The 23,742-nt window shown below is 47.9% G+C and overlaps 5 protein-coding genes and 1 non-coding gene across 6 annotated transcripts; 2 read left to right on the top strand and 4 right to left on the bottom strand.

Annotated features, from left to right (window-relative positions):
- Positions 1-3: 3 nt before the first annotated feature.
- B0J16DRAFT_390443 (uncharacterized protein) lies at positions 4-3,614 on the bottom strand (the record flags this gene model as incomplete). Its single annotated transcript, XM_046131886.1, has 6 exons — positions 4-1,063; positions 1,115-1,279; positions 1,333-1,921; positions 1,983-2,058; positions 2,305-3,426; positions 3,485-3,614. Coding segments are annotated over 6 exons (3,142 nt in total), but the record flags the coding sequence as incomplete, so codon positions are not given.
- Positions 3,615-4,428: 814 nt separating this feature from the next.
- On the bottom strand, positions 4,429-4,502 carry B0J16DRAFT_t3. The gene has a single exon. It is a non-coding gene; the product is annotated as a tRNA-Val (tRNA).
- An 818-nt stretch (positions 4,503-5,320) lies between these two features.
- Positions 5,321-6,142, top strand: B0J16DRAFT_1272 (uncharacterized protein). The gene is made up of 3 exons (XM_046121717.1): positions 5,321-5,793; positions 5,841-5,947; positions 5,997-6,142. Exons 1-3 carry the CDS (start codon positions 5,565-5,567, stop codon positions 6,108-6,110), a joined length of 450 nt encoding a protein of 149 aa, XP_045988154.1. The 5' UTR covers positions 5,321-5,564; the 3' UTR covers positions 6,111-6,142.
- Positions 6,143-6,174: 32 nt separating this feature from the next.
- B0J16DRAFT_408230 (CHAT domain-containing protein) lies at positions 6,175-11,763 on the bottom strand (the record flags this gene model as incomplete). Its single annotated transcript, XM_046133015.1, has 1 exon — positions 6,175-11,763. The coding sequence occupies exon 1, from the start codon at positions 11,755-11,757 to the stop codon at positions 6,175-6,177; it is 5,583 nt and encodes a 1,860-aa protein (XP_045988153.1). The 5' UTR covers positions 11,758-11,763.
- A 1,002-nt stretch (positions 11,764-12,765) lies between these two features.
- Positions 12,766-19,326, top strand: B0J16DRAFT_390429 (uncharacterized protein; the record flags this gene model as incomplete). Its single annotated transcript, XM_046131885.1, has 4 exons — positions 12,766-14,096; positions 14,154-16,521; positions 16,774-18,446; positions 18,603-19,326. 4 exons carry the CDS (start codon positions 12,766-12,768, stop codon positions 19,294-19,296), a joined length of 6,066 nt encoding a protein of 2,021 aa, XP_045988152.1. The 3' UTR covers positions 19,297-19,326.
- A 968-nt stretch (positions 19,327-20,294) lies between these two features.
- On the bottom strand, positions 20,295-21,802 carry B0J16DRAFT_326076 (uncharacterized protein). The gene has a single exon (XM_046125964.1). It carries the CDS (start codon positions 21,677-21,679, stop codon positions 20,552-20,554), a length of 1,128 nt encoding a protein of 375 aa, XP_045988151.1. The 5' UTR covers positions 21,680-21,802; the 3' UTR covers positions 20,295-20,551.
- Positions 21,803-23,742: the final 1,940 nt, after the last annotated feature.

Below are 23,742 nucleotides of genomic sequence, written 5' to 3'. Positions count from 1 at the left end.
TATCTCCATCCTTGATACCTCGGGGCAGTGCTAGATGATCCAACTTTCCCGAAGTCTTTAACTCCCGTAACCATTTCTTTGCACCTTCATATCCCATTTCCCTTATACTCTCAAACTTCTCCATATCAAATGTTCCAATCTTGTCTAAATCGTGCAACATATACAAACACTGTGGTGTATTCTGAATGGCCTTTATCTCGTTGGTGTTTGTTGAGAAGGTAATAAGTTCCAAGAGCTGCAACGACCCCCAGACATTCCCATCTGTTCCGACGGCAGAGTAAGGCGAACTCTTATGCGGCTTTCTTGAACTTGCGCAAGGAAAGATCATTTGAGCGAGGTTATACCACCCGGACACCGATTGACCTAACGTTTGAGGTGGTGGTGCACCGCCCATGTTCGAGACATCAAAGGCCAGGACAATCTCGGCTCCCATTGACAGTGCCGGAAATACAGGAACGTTTGCTGAAAAGCAGCCATCAACAAGAATATCGCCTTCCCCTTCAACAGCGAATGGCGGGAAGATCGGCGGGATACTCATTGATGCTCGGACCATTTGCCAAAGGGAACGTGCCTGGGGGTACATCGTCAAACTTTGACCACCTTGACTCATGTTCGTAGCGTTGCAATAAAACGCTAATCGCAGATCACTCGAATCCAGATCCTGGTCCATAGCCGAAGACACGTGGTTGGTGAACGATGAGCCGGATGTCCATGCCAATATAGGCATAGTGAAATCCAAGAGATAACGGTACCAGCGCGAAACTTTACTAAAAGCCTTGGCTGCTTCAACGGTGCGATCAATCGACATGTGGCTTGCGTATAAAGCGCCAACAAACGCGCCCATCGATGTACCACCGACTATATCAAACGGTATACCTTCTTCCTCAAGAGCTTGGAGTGTGCCCAAATGGGCGAAACCGCGTGCGCCACCTCCGCCAAACACGACAGCGATTGAGCGTCCCGTTATACGACGAGCCAGGCGCTCAAAGTCTTTACAAGAGTCAATGCTGGTAAGGCGGGTTCTTTCGATGTGGGAAGTGGCTTCGGACAACCATGGCCGTTCCTGTACCGAGGTTAACAAACCCGAGTGTCGCAAAAGCTGCTTGTATCTTACCTGAATGTATGGCCTTGTTATCGCTTGCGGACAAAAGTCGTCTTCGCCATCATCTACGAGAACAAGTATTTTCTGAGCCATTGTCCCGTGTCTCTCGAGCTTCAGCTCAACTGGCGTGATCCGCGGGTCACAATCGTCCATGGCCATGAGAATAATAAGATCAGCCTTTTCACAAACTGTTAGTCATATGAAGACACTATAATCATTTGCTGTCTCACCGTCGCGATACAGATATCGTTCCAAGTTGAGTCAACCGAATGCTCCCCGATCAAGATAGTGAGATCTGAATTCTGTTCAACGTGTCCCACGTAGTCTTCCAGATGTTTGTTACCAGCATCAGTGAAGACAGTACTTCCGACCGCTCTGATCACACTATGCGACTCTACCAAGGATACTGCATCCTTCTCGTAAATTCCCAGTCTTACTAGAGCAGAAGACAGGAGCGTTGCACATTTGGCAGCTGGGACTTCGAGAGACAGCGGGAACACAGCAATAGTCCGAAGTCGAGTAGAATCTGGCCCTTGTACACTCTGTTGATGATTTTGTGGTGCTTGGGCGATGCTGCCCCAGAGTCGAGATCCCAGTTTTGGAGCGTAGTTCACGAGCTTTTGGTAAGATGCTCTCTGCAACTTTGCAATCTCCGTTTTCCGAATCGCGTGGGCTGCGCATGATCTGGGTCGGTTTGTGTGGAACTCGAGGACTCCAAAGGGGTTTCCTGGTCCGTACTCCTTGATGTGGGCATCCATATCGCTTGGTCCCTTCTCAGTGATCCTGACACGTCCTCTGACCACGAAGCAAATAGAATCACTATTATTGACATCAATTAGGCAAAGGAACTCAGCATCAAATGAGCCATGGGGAACATTACCTGTTTTCTCCCTTCTTGTATACCTCTCCTCCTGCTTTGACGGTCGACCAGTCCAGAGCAAAGTCAATTAGAGAGACTAAAGGAGGTAGGCAGTCATGCATCTTAGCAGCAAGCACTACCAATATTTGAGGGCATAGATCCGTCAGTCGTCGAAGGAAAGTTCGTGGTATGAGGCCGACCGTGGACCTCTGTATCGCTCTAAAGTCAAATTGGGACTTATTGTTATGAACCAGGCTACTATGTCCGATTATATCACCTGGTCCGATCTTAAAAGGGAGCATCTGTTGGTATGTCGTTAGCAGTTAATCATTGGCGAGATCACGGGATATACATACCTTAGCAGATTGTGGACTCATTTTATCTCCAGCACATGCCTCTATGCCGCCATCTATCACTAGACAAACACCTGGATATCGTTCTCCTTTATGGGCGATGTATTCGCCTTGACCAAACGATAGTACCTCAGTATTTGACTCTATCTCGTCCATGATCGTCCGATCTACGTAAAGGCTGTTTCGGACGTTGAACCCCTTCGGATGCATCAGCATGTTGTACATCCGTTCTGCAGTCTGTGCTCGTATGCGCCTATTATCGGGTGTCTTTACTTCAAAATGCGGGATACTCTGACGTTTGCGCTCCGTCTTGGAAAGAATGGACTGTGATTTGAAAACTCCAAGTTTGCTGTCATCAGTAGCTGTGTTTTGCACCTTTTCAGTATTGATCATCAATCTGAGGTTTGGATTACTCCGACTCTTCATGAGAGGAAGCTGGGCCTCTTTGTATAGGTCGGATCCCAACATTGACTGTGGTCTTGAGGTAGAAGCAGTGGATAGGTTCGACGGTGCACGGCGCCTGGTGGGCTTGTCGTCGTACGGATCTGGGGTTCCACCGCGTGACGAAATGGCGGGTGACTCTGGAATATTTTCCTCGTAGTAAACCTTCGAAGGTGCGGCATCGTTAAAAGGATTTTCGTAAACGGAAGTGCTGTGTAAAGAGGCCATCTTCGCTTCGCATTCCAGTACTTGATCCCGTAAGCCAAAATGCATTTCGGACACAGGAAGCGTAACGAGAAATAGCTTTTGTAGCAACCCCTGGATCATAGGAGAGCGTGCATCTTCGGAGATACTCCCAGACTGGCCGAGGTTGACTCTGCAGAGCTTCAAGTCTGTGGCAGCCTCATACAGCACTCTTGCTTCTCCAAATCTGGGGAGTATCGGTTCATCATCAAGGCCATTTTCCTGGCGGGAAAGGATGGCAAGAATGTGGGACGTTGGGTTCAGGCAAGCGCCTCGTTTTAGAGTCTTGGAGACAGCTTGGCCTTTGGACTGTAGAGAAGCGTGCCTCAGGGACGACGAAATGCTATCCGGTATCGTGACTGTGACTTGGCCTTCGATGACGAAGATAAGAGACGGGGATGGATTACTCCAAGGATCAAACTTTGTGTCTGTACATCGCATGCAATTAGCTATCATCCGCGCATAGAGAGTCTCACGGATACCCACCTTTTGAGAGTTCGAAATAGTCCACGTCCTTTGTAACACGCTCCAGTGCCAAGTTCTCGACAAAGCGAGTACCTTCGTAGCTTCGCACTAGACCGAATACGTCGGTATCGAATTCGTGGAGGACATTCATCTCCAAGTATAACTTGAGATCAGATAAAACGAGGTTTTGGGAAAACGAGAAGCGATGACAAACTGCCGTGTAGCCGGAGATTTCTGAAAAGAGGTGACCCAGAATTAAAAAAGAGAGAAGCAAGTGCAGAGTTGACAGGTGCGAACAGCGACCAGCGAGCGACGCAGTAGAGCGAAACAGCGAGTAAAGAGCAGATGACGTCTGTAGAATCGCCGTCCCAAGCTAATGTCTTTGACCCGAAAGGGAAGTAAGAAGCAAGAAAAGACATGACCGAACCTATTGTAGTTGAATGCGGCGACCAATCTTACGGTAAGCGCTGATCGCAGGTCAGCACGTTAGCCACGGTGATGGGACGGGCTTATGGCCGATCTAAGCTTATTTAGACCTGGTATTTGGCATCATTGCAGGAGGCGAAGACGGAAATGAGCCACATGGACTTATATCAGATTTTGGTCCGTTGCTTTGCTGGCCGTGTGGCTATTGTGAGACTGGCGGAGTTTGTATGATTGATCTAAGCCGGGCTGGAAATATCACTTCGGCGATGATCTTCACTTGCGAACAATGACACTCCAGACTACGGTTTTCTCCCTGTCATTACTACTATAGATACAAGATACAATATCGGGTACCTACTATAAAAAGTAAAAATAAAATTTAAATAAATAAGAAGCTTACTGTAATAAGAATCAAGTGGTAGTGATAGTTTAAATAAGAGTTTTTTTAAGAATAAATAATAGGTGGCTGAATTGAAAGCCAGTGTCAAGAAAAAGAAAGTTCAACGATGACGATACAATTCTCCAAAAGGCAAAAAGTGAGGTTCTGCCCGGGCTCGAACCGGGGACCTTCTCGGTGTTAACGAGATGTCATGACCAACTAGACCACAGTACCAAGCTGTTTTGTTGGAGTACAAGGATGTGGTTTGATCTCATATTCCTGAACGCTTTGACAGAATAGGCATAGGCCTGGCGCTTTGCCCCACTGACTAGAAGTCTGTCCCGAGGATCAACCTTTCTCCGCCTCCCCCTACCCTGTACATAGAAATACCTTCACCACGCAATCATTGCACATCAAGCAGGTATGGTCATAGGAAACACAGATTTATCGCAAGCATCTGACATCGAAATAGAGTGCTACTTAAATTAATTAAATACGTACATTATTGCAACTTGATCTTAACCTAGAGGTCAGCGTCGCAAAAACTTGAAAGGGCTTCCACATCTCAATCAGCAACGTTGTACCCGTGTAATTTTGAACTACAGTTTGAGCCGTTCTGAAATGACCTAATCCAGTTTCGCTCTATTTATTTCTCACCGTGTTTCATTTTATCGCAACAAATCCTCCCTTCCCACGATGCACGTGGTATCACACCGAACCAGTTCACACTACCATTGGATGTCGTAGTATAGCATCCCAGGTCCCTTCCCGAAAAGTGAGGAGCTCAGCAGCCAGCCACACCCTGCAATTCGAGACCTCGCTAAGCTTAAGTGGGGATGGTAATAGCGCGCGAACTATTTGCGGGCTAGGGCGGGCTGAGACACGCATGGGCCCAGAACAAGCTCAACAAGCGGTTCAGCTAGCCTCAAGCCATCAGAAACGGTCGAAACGGTATGAGCGCGCCTCGTGATAGTAGATATGACTTAGTTCAGCTGGTCCAGAGGAATGGTAAAGTCAAATTTGCTAAACACCCAAGGAATTGTGTGGGAGTGGATAATCAATAGTTTGGGAATTGGCAACGCTATTGATCAGCACGCTGCTCCGAGTCGGCGCTAGATATTCAGCTCTGTCTCAGTGCAGGTCTCGAAGGTCCGATCGAAAATTATGAAGTTACGAGATTAGATTCATCACTTACATATTTATTATCAATCTCAGGTCCTTCTCACAAGATTTACCTCATCATTCTCAAATCATTCCCACCCGAAACTTTCTACACCAAAAATCCTTCTCTTCACAATGTCTATCACTAAAGGTGACGTCCTCACTATCCCTGTCTACAGCCAGGAGGCAGAGAACAACGCCATCCAGGTCGAATGGCAACAAGCCTTCCGCGCCCGCAGCGCTCGCTACTATGTCGTCAAGGCTTACAACCAATCCAAGGACAACACCGAGGTCTTGATTTTCATCCAGGACCGCTTCTACAAAGACCTCAACAGAAATGTTCCAAGTGCTCGGCAGGAGGACGGTACGTATGCGGTTACCTCTTTTTCGTTCGATGCTAATTCTAAATAGACTCCTGGGTCGTAAGTATCGATGATCGCTTCCAGTATGGTCAGAAGAACAGGAATGGAGAGGGTCGTTGGGTTGCCCTTCATGATAAGGATAACAAGGCGTACCAGGTATGTTCGTTGCCGTTGTGATTTCAACAATATTCGCTGACTTTGATAGCACCGCTATCTTGCTGCTGCTAGCCATGGTAATATTACTGAGCAAGCCAAAAGCTTAGTGACGAGCGTTGGTGGACAAATTCCTGACGTTGGTGATTATCTTCATACCTTCTAAAGTCAGGTCAGGGGCCTCTGCCATATTGGGCAATGTATTAGCTTAAAAAGAAAGCTAGCAGCAACTACCTACTCGTATAATAAACATAAGGAGCCCATAGGGCTGGTCTAAAGCCGTCTTCCTCATCATCACAAGCCACAATATCTCTTCCCTCTCTCACCCCCAGCTTTGCCCCAGAGTCTCGCGTCACGCCTTGCTGCAACCAAGTATTGCGAAGCTTTATTACAGCATCATGCAAACCCTTCCCAACCGACCCTTCGCTCATGTTATCATCTCTAATCTGACCGTACACGGTCTCAGCAACCTCAACGCAAGCCTCGTCCTCAACCTCCCACAAAGTACCGACGACATGTCTGAATCCGGCCAATTGACATGCACTGATAAGATGCAAACTTTCGTCTAGTAATCGCTGATCTCGGATGCGACTTGTTCCACAGGCAGAGAGGTATGCCAAGAAGGGGGGGTTCTCTCGCAAGTTGAGATTGAGTAAGTCGGCAACTGTAAGAGGCTGTGTCTGCCAGTCATCTAAACGTAGCTCGCTTTTCAATGGACTCGTTTCATCTGTCTTACCGTGGCCAGCAAAATGGAAGATTTGACAGTCCTTTAATTCCGAAAGCACCTGCAGCGATGTTCGGTCAGGTTCAATTGTCTTGAGAGCCATTGACTCGCAAAGATCTCGGACTTTTGATATCTCGCTTTGCGCAAAGGGTAAGCTTGCATTGCTACCCGGAGTATTCTGCATAGCCACCATTACTGCCTTTGCGGATGGAGGTTTATTAGCTTCCAGCCGAGCTTCCATGATTGCCTTAATGGAAGAGCTGTATGAAGATATGACTCTGTCCAAGACAGTGTCTCCAGAACCATCGGTGTGATAACCCGCCGCGTGCAATGGGAAACGACTCAACGCTCCTGTCGGAATCCAGCAGATCTGCGGCCACTCTTCACCAGCAGGCTCTTCTGTATAGCCAAGTTTGTCAAGAATTGGCCCCGTGATTGTATCCCAAAGCCACTCTAAGATCTCAGTGCTTCCCAAGTGTCCACTCTTGAGCTTTCGGTCGATTTCACTTTGTGAGAGGTCGGGAAGAGGCAAAACATCGACTGTGACGTTCCTTATCAAGAAGGCATCGCATCGATGGCTAACATTGATGACGACAATGGGCCCGACCTTCGTAAATACCGCGAAATTAGCATTCTCAGTGCCAAGTCGATACTTTTGTTGCCATGTGTTAAAGTTGTAAAGAAGCTCATTGAAATCCTTGCTTGCCGCCATCCTTTCGGAAAGAGTCGCCTCTTTGTTTGCTGGATTCCCAAGTTGATCAAGGGTGTTTTTGAACTTTTGTTTAAAGTTGGGATTAAGATTCTGAAATCTCCGATCGTTAAAGTCAACACGAAGATCGTACAGAAAATCCGCAAATACACCGCGACCTTGTTCAAGCAGATGGAGGGTGTCTTGACCGGCATTTCCAACCTCGATAGAAAATGCTGCTGCTATGGAAGCAAGACCACTGATCTTGGCCAAAAGACTCTGAGCATCCGAAGGCGATAGATACCGCGGTGTGTACTGGGGAATAGATTCGAGTATGTATGTCGCGACCTTGAAACCTTCCTGCCAGTTCTTCACTTTGGCATAAGACTTGAGTAGCCTTTGTGCAATATCCAGTCGATTGGAAACATTGGGACTTGACATGGAATACCAGAAGTCCTTCTGGTCTGCTTCTATCGATAGAAGAATGTCATCTTCGGATCTAGTTCTTTCGAACTTGGTAGCGTAGCAAAGCCCGAGGAGACCAGACGTGTTGTTGAATTGCGGGTTACCAAAATGCATCGTCTTAGACGCTTGCAGCGCATAGGCTATGGCAGCTTCCAGCTCATCCATGACTCCGGTGTAGCGGTTTCGCGAGAGACGACATCTAATAAGACCTTCTAGGATCAAACTTCGTATTGTATCCTCAGTGTAGTCGCCGTGGAGTTTCAGGGCGCCTTCCAGGTTGCTCAAAGCTGAACTTGAATCGTCCAAGACCTTTGTCTGCTGGTATTTGTCAAGATACGCATGCCCGAGCCATGCCATGATCTTTATTCTATCGAGTGGACCGGAGAACAAGTCAACAGCATCTCGGTAAGTCTTGACTGTGGTAATGATATCTCGAAGGTCACTGGTAGCTTTAAATCTTGAGCGATATGCTTCAGCAAGGTTGTGAACCAAACTACGCTTGATGACCAGGTCCTTCAGCTCCAACCTCTTTGCTTTCTCCAGTAGACGTAGCGCTTCGTCTAAACCATCTTGGCTGCCAAAATGTACGTAGGCTAAGTTCTTCGATCGTCCCAAATGTATCAACCAGAACGCGTATTCGGCGCTGCCCTCTGGTGCATGGTTGAGGCATTCCTGATGGATCTCGACCGCCATCTTCAGGTCTCCAATATCCCAATCGTGGTACAATTGATCCGAGAGTAGTTTCCCGAGTCGCGACAATACGTCGTAACGGAGTCCATCATCTTGAGTTAGGCCACCAAAAAGCTCTTGGAACTTCGATATTGCCATAGTGAGGTTGTGCCTGGCATCACCCTTATCCTGATCGTCAGCATCAGTGTTACGCGATCTTTGGTACAATCTCTCGTAGATACGTCCCAAAAGGTGTAAATGGTGTTTGTACTGGATATGCTCCTCTCCAATGCACTCCATTGCCCTCTCGCAAAGACCAAGCGCTTGATCAATGTGGGTCCCGTCATTTGATCGTAGGTAGTAGGTGAAGCTTGCCTTCGCAAGAGCAAATATGCGAGGATGGCAGTCTAACTTGTCCGGTAGATATGCATGCACACGGCTTTTGTTGGCAAGTCGAAAGGAGCCTTCCTTATTGCTACCAAGATGTAAAGCACGAAAGCTTTCATCAGGGTTTTGCTGGCAGTCGAGGTACAGGTTGCCTGTTCTGAGCTTTGACTTGCACCTTTCAGACTCTTGGTAGAGTTCGGTTGACTGCTCGAGATCACTGGGATAACCTTCTCTGAGATACTTATCTTGAAGACAAATGAATAGCTGATACGAACAGAGGTATGTGTTGAAGAGATCTGCTGTTGTATCGCCATATGTCAAATTGTAAGCTGTCAAGCAGTTCCGGATAGCTTGGTTGAGATCAGTTGATCGTCCAGTTCTGCTAAAGCGACGATGGAGGGCGACAGAGAATGTTGCTATGTAGAATGGCCGTCCAGGGTCTTCGGGCCGGGACAGTTTGAGAGATTGTTCTGCCAGTGTGATCATCTCTTGAAGCACACCAGCCTCGACCCCAACGGGGAGTCTGGGTTCAGTTCTTTTCTGTCCATCCAAAACAAGCCCCGTGTTCAGACAAAGCACTAGACAGCAAGCATGCCAAGGGTAGTCCTGGTGATCTTCTGAGATCAGCGCAAGAGCTTGCCTTGCATATTGGAGGGCTGTGGTATCATCATACGATCCACCATCAAGTGCCAGTGCGAGAGTACTCAGACAGGCTGCCTTACCAGCGTCTGTAGATTCCATTGAGCTCACGGCGTCCCCAAGTTGTGCGACCATGGTTGCGTTCTCTAGATCATCAAATATCCGTGGGACGGTTCTGTGGAGACCAGTAAAACACATGTGATAGCGGCCATCGGTACGTTCTGTGTCTCGTGACATTTCGATCGACTCTTCAAGATACTTTCGTTGGCCTGTCATCGAATATAGCTCGGAAAGTAAGGAAGCCAAATTGGCATTTGACAGGTGTTTGGTCACATGCAATGGACCTAGGCTCTTTCGCTCAAGCTCAATAGCCTGTTCCAGGTGCTCAACGTCTGGCTTCCTCAAATGCATTTCGTAGAGTGATATTGCAAGTCTGTGTCGAACGATGCTGTGATGATTTGGGTATCTGTTCGGAAGTGAGGCCTCGAGCTGTCTTGCCATTTTCAACGCATTGTTGAGTTCCTCAAGGTCATCCGTAATGCAGTACTTCCAAAGAAGAGCCCCCACCAACTGGGTTGAAGCCTTTCTCGCGTACGATGGGGAGCCAGATAGTGAGAGTTGCTTCAAAGATTTAATTGCATACTCGATATTGGGCAAAGTCCTCTCAACCCGACATTTCTGGTAGTGCAGATTGACCAAAGCGTCGAGCTGTAAACGGTAACCCTCACCATCGTCTTCTGATAGGTTGGGCATCTCTATTATGATGGCGATGCCTTCTTCTAGCTCAACCGTAGTTCCCTTCCACTCGTGATGAAAGGCAAGTGACCCAACTAGGTGTGAACGGTATAACATGCGATCTGAAATTTCGGTAGAGCCCTCGACCAACTTTCGAAATATTTCAGTAGCTTCTGTTAGAAAATGCGGAAACCGTAGTTCCAGGTACAGATCCTTCAGTCGGCTTCCCAATTGGCTACGCAGCGTGGCGTTGGGTACCATTTCCTCCATGGTTCTTAAAACGCGGATCACTTCTTCAAGATCCCCAAGCATACCCCTTTTCTCATAACGTTCATAATGACGATGGGCAAGTTCTTGAAGAGAATGGATTCGACTTGTTTCAAATATCGGAAGATATGCTGACCACTCAAGAGCCTCGGAGAGCTGAGTCGAGTTCGGGAAGACTCCCGTCTTTGCAACCCAATGACTTGCCAGGATCCCGAAAAGACTGGTGGCGGACTTTGGAGTTGGGGTCTGGAGGATATGTACCACACCTGCTGCGGAGGTAATGGATTCATGAAGATCTGGATAGTTGTCCGTCTGCAGATATCGCTGGTAGAGAACATGACTCTTAAATCGCTGACATCTTGTGATTACCGAATGACGGCCACCCGGTTCAAGATTTCGAGAAATCTTGATGCTCTCGTCAAGGTCCTCCAGGCTGTGAGTCGAGTAATAAAGGTAATAGAATGCTTCAGCAAGACATTGGCTGACTCTTTTCGGATTACCGAGATCCCTTTCCAGAGCCATCTTGCAGAGTCTTACGGCATCATGACAATCAGAAATGTCGCCGAATGCACGGAATCGAGTAAGGATTCCCTCAATAAGGATACACGAAGGATCATATTCGTCCTCTTCAGGGCCGAGCTCGCACATTTTGAGAGCCTTATCAATATCCTCAATATCTTGCGTCTCGTTGAAGCGGGCGAAGTAAGCCAAGGTAAGACTTCTCAGCCATATCCATCGATCAGACCAGTCTTCGGGAAGTAGCTCGAGTGCTTCTTCGGAAATCGTAATCGATTCCTCCAAGTCGGCAAAGATTGGATCCAGCGCCAGTTCGGTAGGGCTAGAGACTTTGGGACGACCGTTATATGGATAGACGTGTTGTTTCGCAGCCTTGATAGCATCTTTCATATCTCTCGCAGCCTTTTTACGACGAAACCTAAGAAACAGCAAGTCTCCAAGAGTCAACAGACATTTCGCTCTTTGGAAGCCAGTGCTGATATATGCGACGGCCTCTTGTTCGAATTGGATTGAACTTTCCAGAGCTTCTTCATCATCGTGGCGCTTGTATTGCCGATGTGTGAGCTCAGTCAACTCACAAAACATCGTCCTATTTCTCAAACAGGCAGGCGTTGAGGAAAGCTCTTCTTTCTTGGACCTGATAGTTTCGTGTAGCCATTCATCGTCCCCATTGAAAACTTCCTCATCCAATTCATGGGCATCGTCTGGTGTGAAATGGCTCATTATTTGTTCGGCCGGCACGCCTTCCTTCGTTCAAGCAAATTCCATTGATGGTGCTCCACAGGGTATCAGGGTTACTGGCTGACAAATAACGATGGAATCTCAGGCGTAAGCGATGGGTACAAGGGGATCAAGGGTACGTCTCGAAACGGGCTCGGAATGATCGCCTATACCCGGGGCGTTACACGTGATGCTTGCGAATCCACATTCCCATTTGGGGTGTAAAGTGAAGAAGAGATGTCAGGGGTGTTCAAAATAAAAAGACACTGCCACATTGCATTCCAGCTCCCAGGCAGACTACCATGCATAGCCTTCTATTGCTATTTCGGAAGATAAGAATGCTACCATAGTCGGGCACGAGGGTGATAGAGCAGGAAATACTCTGTACATTTCGTCCTATCTACCTGCTCAAACCAGATATTCCTATTGACAATTTCCCATCTTTAATTCCTAACCTCACCAACTATGTGAGACGATAGCAGAATCTGCCTTCCAACACAAATCAGACCACAGATTGCCTGCCGTAGGAACTCATGGGATTAGGCACGCCTCGTGGGTCCAAGCCACAAAGATGCCCTCTATCTGTTGGTTGACTTAGATTCAAAGCAGCTAAAGCAGTCAAGTATGTCTCACCTGAGCAGCCATTAATCAATAAGAGTGCTTGAAAGCTAAAAGTAGGCTTACATTAGCCCAATCTGAGGCCCAAGAGGCGTGCCCAATTGCAAGAGATCTTCTGGTAGATGTGCACTTTACACCGCCTTCATCCCTCGAACATGGCTTCAATAGCTTCTGGTTAGTTGCAAGGCAGCATGATAGGCTGACATTCTTATGAGACACTTTGGCGGGCAAATACCTTCCTGACCACCTGGTTTCCAAACCCTGCTGCTTAACTGTTCCTGCGCATTGCTTTCCATCATCATCAACTCGAAGACCCAACTAAGATTGTGTTGATTTGAACGTTACGCCTTAAGAGACCAGATTTTCAAATAGACTCGAACAGAAACCCCAACTATGGCTGAACCTGTATCAATAGCTGCTAGCATTGCTGGTATCATCAGTTTGACCGACACCGTTTTCCGCTATGCTTTCAGATACAGCCGATCTGTGGCAGGCGCGAAAGAGGATATTCAACGTCTCAGCGAAGAGATCAATTCTCTTTCTGCAGTCTTACGAATCTTGCGTGCACTGGCGTGCGACTTGCAAGCCCAAGGTCAAGAGTTTGACTGTGCACTAAGAGTAGACCTTCTTGCCGAGTGTGAACGTACATTTGAAAAGCTCAAGAAACGACTTAATAAGGCAGGTGACGACTTGAGCGGCCCTTCAAAGCTACAAGCACTGGCTCGCCAATTGAAGTGGCCCTTTTCGGCGTCAGAGACCAAAGAACTCCTAGCGGATGTTTCGCGGTACAAGAATACTATTTCACTCGCCGCCTCAGCTGATAGTATGCGCCAACTCCAGCTGCTGCTATCAAAACAGTCTGATCGTTTTGACAAGATCGATCAAGCCCTCGAGAAGGCATCTCAGAAGATAGAGATCAGCACTCAGATTCTTGTCAATCGGGAGAAAAAGGCCGTCTTGGACTTTTTCATGCACCCGAGCCTGAATCCACAACGCAATCTGGATCAAAGCATCAAGTGGCGGCAGCCCACCACAGGCACTTGGCTACTTGAGTCAGAAGAACTCAAGCAGTGGTACTCTACGCCTGGCTCGCGCCTTTGGTTAAAGGGTATTCCAGGCGGAGGCAAAACCGTTCTGGCTGGTGCTGTCATTCAAGAAGCACTGACCAGAGCTTTGAGTGCGTCAAGCACAATCGGTGTGGCATTCTTCTTCTGCGACTACAAAAACGAGGCAACTCAATCACCGGTCAACATCCTTGGTTCAATTGCATATCAGATCGCTTTGCAAAAGGATGAAGCCTTCGAAGAGTTGAACAACTATTATCAAGAACTTCATCCAGAACGATCACTGACTCAGTCACCCGATACCGATGAGTTGCGAGCCACGATAAGCCGAATGTCGAAGCAATTTGACCACCTCTACATCATAATTGATGGTGTAGACGAATGCCGAGACGAAGTTGAGGATGTAGCTGCAGCAGTTCATGACCTTGCAGAATTCAGTGATAACAATTCAACTGCCTTATTCAGTCGGGATGAAGCTGAAATCGAAGCCGCATTGGACGGTGATTTCCGACACGTCGCCATTTCAGCACGGACCGAGGATATCGAGAAGTACATCAGGGCGGAGATGATGTTGCGGGAGAGTAATGGCAGACTAGTTGTGAAGGATCTGACAGTGAAAGACAAAATTGAAGAACAGCTCGTTAGAAGAGCCAAGGGAATGTAAGAAGTCAATTGACGATTCATACCAAAGACGAGCATCTACTAACAGACACTTAGGTTTCGCTGGGTCGCTTGTCAGCTTGACTATATGAGCGAGTTGTGGACCGACGCAGATCGTCTCAAAGCGCTTGATCACCTACCTGATACTTTGCACGACAGCTATTTCCGCATTCTAAGGAAGATCAATAAGCTACCCGACAAGACGAGAGATATGGTACGGCTATGCCTACAGCTTCTGGCCGTCTTCCCAGAGCCTTTGACTATTCAAGAGCTATGTCAGGCAATCTCGACTCCTGACACGTTTGGGGCCCCTCTTGGACAAATAGTAGACCAAGATTTGGTAGCTCGCAAATGCAGCAGCTTAATCCGTAAAAGTGCGGATAGCCAGTATTTCGAGTTTGCTCACTTCACCGTCCAAGAGTTTCTGTCAGATGCGACACTCGTGTCTTTTCCCGAGTTTGCTTCATACCGAATCTCGAAGCTAGAAGATGAGCCAGTGCTGGGGTTGTTGTGTCTCAAGTTCATACAGTTGAAGAACTTTGAGTCTGAACCTTTCGACAAGCGAAAAGCCGACGCCCTGTCCTTTTATTCTCACGCCGCGACTAGATGGCCACAACTTACAGCAAATGGTTTCCAAAGTCAAGAATTACTTCATGCTGCACAATCCCTATTTCGTCCAACTGAGGGTGGGATTTTCAGCGGATGGTTGTCAGTCTTCATGAGTGCGCTTTCTGTCGACATGGGGATGGGGTTCTTGGATGGATCAGATGTCAGTATAGAATTTGAGTCCCTACACATATACCGCCCTATCCATATCGCAGCGGCTTTAAACCTGCCCGAGATATGCTCGTTTCTCATCAACGAAGGCGTTAATGTGAATACACCATGTGATCTGGGTACACCGATGGAAATCGCCCTGTCCTCGTTTCTCAGACATTGCGATTGGTACGGGGCAGAGATAGATCAGGAAATATCTGCGGGTGAGTGTCTTTGGCTTCAGCGGATATTGCCGTGTTCGGAACGACGCAACGCAACCATTGTATGTCTCCAAGCGGCAGGGGCGACACTCAAAACAACATCAAAGAATATCTTTCTACATTCGATGATAATCTCCTGGAGATTGCGTGACTTTAGTCTGATGATGGAAAGGTTATCAGGTGGTCTAGTGCCGACCGAGTTCGAAATTGATAGACTCAGAGCTCACGTTGAGCGATGCTGGAGCACAGGGCAACGTGACGAACAACTAGGCATTTCCCTTGAGGCTTTCAATGACTACCTTTTGAAGTCCCCATTTCTCGATACCGAGTGGGGGTTGAAGTTGGGCAGACTTATTTGGTCTACCGCAGTCGCCATGGAACTGCCTTTTACCAAGGATTCAAGTCGCACCAACAGCAAAATCGCCCTATCTCTCGAATCTTTGATGGTCAAAATCAATTTCGCCATCGTCGATGACAACTGTCAATCTTTGGCAGTCTGTCTTGACGATGGGCGCGTTGGTGTAAATGAAGTGGGGTGTTGGGACCTCTGGCCTTCGGAGACGCTCTTGCACAACGCTATTAGGCGTAAAGCGGTCAATTGTGTCGATCTACTTCTTGAACGTGGGAGTGATCCCTACGCGAAAACTGATAGCGATAAAGATGCTGTGCTCCTTAGTGGAAGAATGGAGAGTCTTGACCTTCTTGAGGCCCTTGCTCGACATGGAATTTCACTGCTCAGTGTTGACGAAGTTGGGTGGAACATCTGGCACTTTGCAGGCGGGCTTTCTGACAGTCGCGATTATCGGAACGCATTGTTCGGCACACACTTTCAGGAATCGCAAAAGGGACTCCAAGTGAAAACAGTTGACGGCATGACTCCACTCAACTGCGCTTTTAGTCACAGAAACACACATGTTTTACTGGAACTCATCTCTCGCTGCAACCGTATACCCTCCTTCTGGGAGGGCCAGGGACCCATCTTCCCCTATGCCTTCAATTTGCAGTCCGAAGAGATAATACGCTCATTGTTGCGGAATGTGCTTGATCTTGAAAGCTCCGGGTTCCACTCCGCTACTCCCTTGCATCGGCTAGGCCATGCCGCGTCTCCGGACTGGGTAAAATTCCTCACAAACCTCTTCCCCGAAGCTTGTATGTCCAGATGTGCAGGGAGACTACCACTCGAGCTGTACGTGGATGACTGTATCAGGGCCGCTGTTGTAGCCAAGAAAGAGATACTTACGCTGTTGACATTCGCCGACGTCTTCTGCAAGTTTGACGAGGAAGGCCGTGACCCTTGGACTTTTCTGTGCTCATCTGTCTCTCGGGTTGGTTCTAAGATTGTCACAGAAGCGTGGAACTGTTTTCAACAGGCCTTGACCCACTATTTACTCCAAGGCTGCATTAAATGCTATGAAGACAAAAATCGCGAATGTGGACTACAACCGTTTGTTTCAATGGTTGTTCAAATGCACGATGGAGATAATTTGTTACCGACCTACATCATAGACCATGAAACTTTGAATAGGGAGATAGGTCTGTCGCAATTTTGGAAACCAAGAGGCGAATGCTCAGTGCACTTTCTCAAGGTAGCGATTGCTGCATTTGATGCCAAAGTTGTAAGGGTACTTATTCGCTATTCTGCATCTTTGAACGCCCTTGTGGGTGATGAGACAGCCTTTCATTATGCCTTTCATCCAGAGCATGCGCTAAGCCTTTCTTCGTACCCCAACGGGAAAGAAATAATTGAGCTTATCCTAAACACGCAGGACTGTGAGAATCTGAAGGCTCTGTCAAAGGCTAGCCAAATGAGCGGGCTTATCCATACCCTGGCCCACTCGAAATGGAACAAGGCTGATGCCCATTGGATCCTGCAGCTCCTTGTCGAAAAGGGACTTGATATTGATGAGTTCAACGAAAGTTCATCACATGCACCAGGAATGGCACCACTCACATGGCACCTTGAACACGAATCGTTGGTTATGGCGGAAGTCCTGATAGATATGGGCGCCAATCTTAACGGAACGGACCGCTCGGCAGTTAACACTCATGAAAGTCGTGTGTTCAGACCTGTGCATTCATGTTCAATATCTGGAAACGTCGACTGCTTGAAGAGGATGTCTGTAGTATCAAGAGGAACTGATGTTCAGATGTTGTGGGGCGCTTCCTATAAATCGAGGTTGGATACACCAGCGGACATCCTCTTTGAGGCCATGACAGGCTTTCATATGGCCTGTTTCAAAGGCCATCTTGGATGTGTCAACTTCTTCCTACAAGACGCCATGTTCGATAAAGACTCTACAAGCGAAGCTGGCCACACAGGGCTTCATTTTGCAGCTATGGCCGACTACACAGTCATCATCGAACAACTCATTCGTTTTGGGTGCGACGTTATGGCGAAGTGTAAAGATGGACGGACGCCACTTCATTACGCAGTATTTGAACAGCGTGTGGCTGCTGTCCGTACGCTCATCGACTTTGGGGCCGAGAACACTTGTGACAAGTACTTCAAAACGCCCTTAAGTATGGCAGAGCGTCTCCCCAGTGCAGAGATCACGAGGATACTAGAAAAGAAATTCCGACGTCAGCCTCGGGCATCCCTTAACGACAGGTTCATCATCACATTACTTCTCCAACTCAAGTCAGCTATAGAGATTGGCGATCTTGAAGGCTGCCAGGCCCTGATTTCTCAAGGATGTCCACTGAACACACCGATACCACGAACAGGAAGTGCGACACCATTAGCGTATTCTTTGGGTTGTAAGCAGATTGTCATTGCGGAATGGCTATTAAAAAAGGGGGCTTTGGTGTTGGGTGTTCATGCTTTCACCGTCCCATCCGTTGATGCAATAATGACCACATTGGATCTTCCTGACTTTACTGCATTTCTTCCTGCCTTGTTACAAGCATTTACTGAACAGGGCGGGAACTGGGACGATATTGCCTTTATATTAGTTGCGTGCGCCGCAGAATCCGGACAGGAAGCTGGACTCAAAGTTATCCTCACCTATCTTCGCTCACAAACTACCACTTCGCCACTTTCGAGATTATTTCAACATCGGTCTGACTTTTCGGGATTTTTCTTCGAGTATGATCCGCTTCACAACTCGGCTTATGACGGCAAATATGGTGTTGTTCAACTTCTACTGGAGAACGGGGCCCCTGTTGATTTAGTTGATGATTCTGGAATCACTCCCTTGGCTGTCGCCGCAACATCAAGAATAACTGATTTATTGATCAGTTCTGGTGCCTCCCCAACACCTTTGCTTACCAAGTCCCTTGCGGCTAACTTGGCATACTGGCCTGAGAATGGCATGCAAGCTCTGGAGAGCCTGACAATTGCTTTCCTGCAGCAGAGCGGGCTCCCATCTACGAAGTGGATGGATATATACCTGGCGACATACCACGATTTTGATGAAGCCGGATTAACCCCCATTCCTTCTCAGATACGGTCTTTCATGGAGCACTGCCGTAACAGATCCTCTGAAGGAGTGAATTATATCGCTGGCCTTCCAACTGGTTTTGGGGTAAGGCTACTCTTCCAAAGTTACGATACGCTCTACGGGGTAGAACCCTTCCCTTGGCACTTATATGGGCCCTACAGGTTTTCAAAAATATCGTTTCTGAAGGAGCACTATCATCATGTCTGTCGACGTTTTGGGTTCCCAGCTTTCGCAACATGGGCCAACTTGGAGCCAGTCCAAGGTTGGAGCCCCCTTTGTCGCGCTGCCTCACAGAATTCTACCGAGAAAATGGAGAATTGTTTATCCTTGGGGGCGGATATCGAGTTCGAAGGATGTCCTTTGGGATCTGCTCTGATGATTGCAAGTGCCTGTGGTCAATTAGATGCTGTCAAACTGCTGGTGCGTAGAGATGCAAGGGTTTGCTACAATGGTAGGGTTGGTAGATTGAGCGTGTTCAAAGTTGCTACATCGAAGATTGTCAAGGCTTGGCTTCTGGTCGGTCGATTCAATGACCAACAGCGGATGAAGTGTTCCCCAGAGCACGACTCGACAGAAACGAAACTCTGGAGTGGCTTTGTTCAGGCAAGGGCAAATTTGCATGGGTATGAGCTCGTGCGAGACGACGAGTCGAGAATCGATTGTGCGAAGAGATTAATGGACTACAAGAGAAACTTGAGAGGTCGTGTGGCACCATACATTGATGGTCTAATTTTCAATAACCATCAGGAGCGAGCTCTCAGCGCTTTCAGCAGCGATATGTGAGTTTGGGTGCGAATGGATCGAATATCTCTTCACGGAGGCTATTAGGGTTTATGTAACACATTCTAGCTGTTATTGACTGTCCTTTTCTTTCCTTTAATCTTGAAGAAATTGTCTCATACCCGAGGAGGAACAGGGGATTCCAGCTCCCAGGTCATCAGGCACAGCCCGGTTTTATTGGTGAGGTACATGATGCAAGTGTGTGATTAGAAACCGAAACCATTCATCGAGGCTGCTTAGTCTTTCCAAGCCATTGATATCTGAGAAGTTGTTCCCAGACTATACATAAGTAACAAAGTTTGCCGCACTTAGGGAATATAGACCTCTTCCATGTCTTCATCATCGCTATCATTATTCTGCTGTCGCTCCCGCTCTTGGGCCTCTAGCTCCTCCAAGATCCGCCAGTTATAACACATATCGATAGAAACTTCCTCTTCATAAACCTCAACTCCATAGCATGGCTCTTCTGTGTTGTCATCAATCTGAGTCAAAGGGCCGCGTCCACGCCGACCGCATGGGGTGACAGGTCCATAGTGACCAACGCCGGTACTACCGCATCTGTCGCAGACTTCGACACTCTTAGTCTGGTAACACATGGCTAGAGGGCTTTGCTAAAGGTTAGAAGATAGTCATTGGGAGGAAAACAGACACACTGTTGGCTGGGAAAGTAACCGATGGGAGATGATGGACTGAACTTCGCAGATTTGAGCTAGAATAGAGTCTTTGGAGGATGGAAGGTAGAAAAATGGATGGCTGTGAAGTATTAATATATGCGCAAGACACTAAATATGGCAGACTTGATTCTACTCGGGGTCTGCTAGTAACTCATCTGGTGATAAAGATGCCCGCAATACATACTTGATAAAACAACACTTCTGATTACACGAACTGTCATTTGACAGTTATGCAGACTTGATTCGAAAGTGACGAAATGCTCTTTTGGGAAACTGTCCAATGCGAAGAAGGCACGCATTATTGTTTCAAGCAGTTTGCATAAATGGCTCGAATATGAGAGGGCCATTCTGATCGAAACGGTACGGCTACACAAACTATTGAATGTGGCGCTTGCATCCTTCGCCCGTAGACAGCCTGATGTGCCAATGTGACATGTCTCTCAAAGTGTAGAGTACCCCCATTCTTGCGACCAACCGGATCTCACTCATGTCATACCGGAGTGCAATATCAGATAGGTGGAGGCCTCAGTTTATTTACTGTGGATGACAGGTCTATGGACGGTTCGTAATATTAAATACATTAGCTACCACTTAACAGCCCCGTTTTCCACCTGTACCTCAGCAACGTCTCTGCAATCTAGTATTAAAGGTGGGATCGCTGTCTCGAACTTATCATGAGGCACACGTTCTTCACCCGCGGCTGCAAAGTCTTCAATATCACCTTTACACCACCACATCCCGCGCGGTTCCATCCGAAGACCATATCTTCCATCTGGTAATTTACTGAGCATACCACTGACATTTACATGCCTGACAAGCGGTTGGCCCGGGTGTAGAGTAGTTAGAGTCTCCAACTTGGGACGTAGATCGTGCGGATTGACTGCGCCACCGCAGGGGCCTGGTTTGCGTGTTTCGCGAACGACTTGTCCTGTCGCTAGATCGAAAACCTGGATTGTCGAGCCAGGTGCCGGTGTCTTTGGGTCGATGATACGAGGACGCGGATCAAGACTCGGAACCTCTTCGTTTTGTTGCAGTGGGTTGTTTGGAGTGAGTAAGCGTTGAGTATGGCGGGTTTGGACGCTGATGGGCTTGTTGCCATTGTTGACGACTGTGATCTCCAGTACTGGAGAGTTGTCTTCGGCCTTGTGCATTTGCATCTTGGTTTGTATCTCTGGGGGCCAAGGGAGGCATTCCACGGCTGTGAACCTTGCGCCACCATGTGCCTTGCTGCTGACAAGCTTCTCAGTTTCACTAGGTTGTGAAACCTGTCCCATTTCATCAACATAGACGTGATCGCCTCCGAGGTCGCCTCCTGATTTGTTCCGGATATGATACTTCTTTCGCGGCTTGAAAAGTCTCCCAAGGTCGCTGTCCGCAGGGATATGATAATAATAGATCGAGAGGTTATTTCTCCAGTTCCCTGTCCTGCCAACTGGGGAGGGTAGGGTCAAGTAGGGTTCATTGCCACCGGTCGACCTCAGGTGCCCTGTATCGACTTCGATGTCATCCTCACGTAGCGAGAGCAACCCGTGAGAAAGCGCGTAAGGAACATCCAGAATCGAGTTATTTGCGCTCAAGCGTAGCGATCGAGGGTCTTTATCATTTGATGATCGGCGGCATAAACCGAAAGCGACGCTGTATGGTAGTTTGCCCGACTTGTCAAAGACGCGGTATCTACTGGTGATGTTGATGTAAATCTGCAACTCTGCCATAGTTTGAGTCGCAAAGTTGGTGTTGGGAGTTTCAGATTATGTAGTGTCGGATATAAGTTGAAGGTCAACTGAGTTGCAATGATAATTGTATCCGAGACGTTGTTAAAGGAAGGAAGGCTGTTGTTACACGTCATGGTGGCGAATTTCTGTGACTCCAAGTATGACTCTAAAGCTTAGGTAAATGTGACTTTTGACTAGTCAAAAGACAGGGTGGCTTACAGATACCTCAGTCCGCCTACCTCCCACTCATCCAACCCTTGCTAACCAAGCTCTTTCCGCAAAGTGAAGAACTGGTCGGACAGAACCAGGTTTTGCTCTGAGGTTGGTCCAAACGCAGCCGAGTCGGAGGATTTCATCCCTGATCATAATCATTGACCTCACTTGCCCACAGGGAACGTTGCAGTTGGATCACATCCTGGTTGCCCTGCGCCTGTAAAGAGGTTCAGGGCATCGGCAATTACTGTAGGTGTCGGATGATCGGCCTTAGCCGAGATGATACAGAGCTTCTTTCGTACAGAACAGGGCGGAATACCGCCGATCATGGGGCTGTAAAGGACGAGAAAGATCACCGATCCTCCGACCATTCAACAAACCAATGGCGCTGTAGGAGTCTCATCCATACATATATCCACAAGTCAAAGCGTGTATACGTTGGTTTGCGCTGTTACATTTGGCTTTATTCATGAAAAAATGGAGATCTCAACTCGGAAAAGACCCACCATCTGTGTAGCGATAAGCTGCGCCGTTTGGTAGACTGTGTTATACGAAGTTAGCCAGGCCTCAGGGTATCAGAAGTTGGCCCCAAAGGCATAAGAGACAAAATAATTTGGTCACTTTATGCCAGCTTAGATCAGCACTTAGGCTACTTTATTATAGTAGCCTAAGGGTTGGAAAACATCTCTTCTATTACGCGCCTGTCAGGCAATGGATGTAAGCTAAGGACATAGGACTAGGGGTAAGAGAGCCGAGTTTACAAAAGCTTGTTCCTTAGTATAAATGACAGCCAGTTGCCGGTGCTTGTTGAGTAGGAGAGAGATCACAACAGGAGCAACACAACAACTCACCAATCCTGCCTTGAGCCTGAACCTTCGTTATGTCTTTTTCTAAAGTCCTCCTCGCGGCTCTGTCCATCACGGCTGTAAACGCCAAACCACTTCCTTCCAAGGTCGCTCGCGCTCCCGCCCCTTCCCTATACCCTCTCGGCGACGCCTGCGGCAACGAGTGGAAATATCTCAACTTTGATCCCGCCAACGAGGCCGACCAGCGTCTTCTTCGACAGCTGCACGATGTCATCTGCACTGGCGAGGTGCGCGCTCTTGCTTCGCGAGGGTATACGGCTGCCGAAGAAGCAAAGACTGGCACTAATGCTGTCTTCAATCTCTTCTTTGACACTGAGGATGATGAGGACGAGACCCCTGACGAGGTCGGCGATGTCTTGAGGATGATTCGCGGTGATGACAGCTCAAGTGCGAGCTTTATCGGGCCCGTGGTCGGTGAAATGGTTGTTGACAACAAAGGTGAGTCTCACAACGATGCCAGGCAGGTGTTAGAAGAGTTACCCTCTAAGGCTTAGGCTACTAAAGTAAAGTATCCTAAGTGGTCACCTAAACTAACATACGGTGGCTAAATTATTTCGTCTCTTATGCTCTGAATGGCTAATTCTTCTGGCACCCTAATCAATGCCCTATCACTATTGCAGTCCGGCATGCTAATATTTCATCTAGACTTCAGTGAAGATTTAAGCTGTGACAATGAGGGCAATTTGGCCTATACTGAGAATGACGAAGAAGATGGTCTTGAGAAGATCCATTTCTGCCCCATCGCCTATGAGAAGCCCGGTCTCGAAGGCATCGACTGTGGCGCCCTCGACAGCTACCCCAGCATGAAGATGGACACATTCTCTCGCGTTGTCTTGCACGAAATCACACACGGCAGCAATGTCGGCCCGAAGTCTGCATTGGCAGCACGAATCATCGACGTGGCCAATGAGGATGGCGAACCAGCTTATGATATCAGCCGCGCGCACGCTTTAGTCGAGGAAGACCCAGGCAAAGAAATCATTA

The sequence above is a fragment of the Fusarium flagelliforme genome (assembly GCF_020744385.1).
Source record: "Fusarium flagelliforme strain FIESC 12 MPI-CAGE-AA-0113 chromosome Unknown B0J16scaffold_1, whole genome shotgun sequence".
In the NCBI taxonomy this organism is placed as follows: Eukaryota; Fungi; Ascomycota; class Sordariomycetes; order Hypocreales; family Nectriaceae; genus Fusarium; species Fusarium flagelliforme.
Note: the sequence above shows the minus strand (reverse complement) of the source record. Positions and strands in the feature narration are given on the sequence as shown.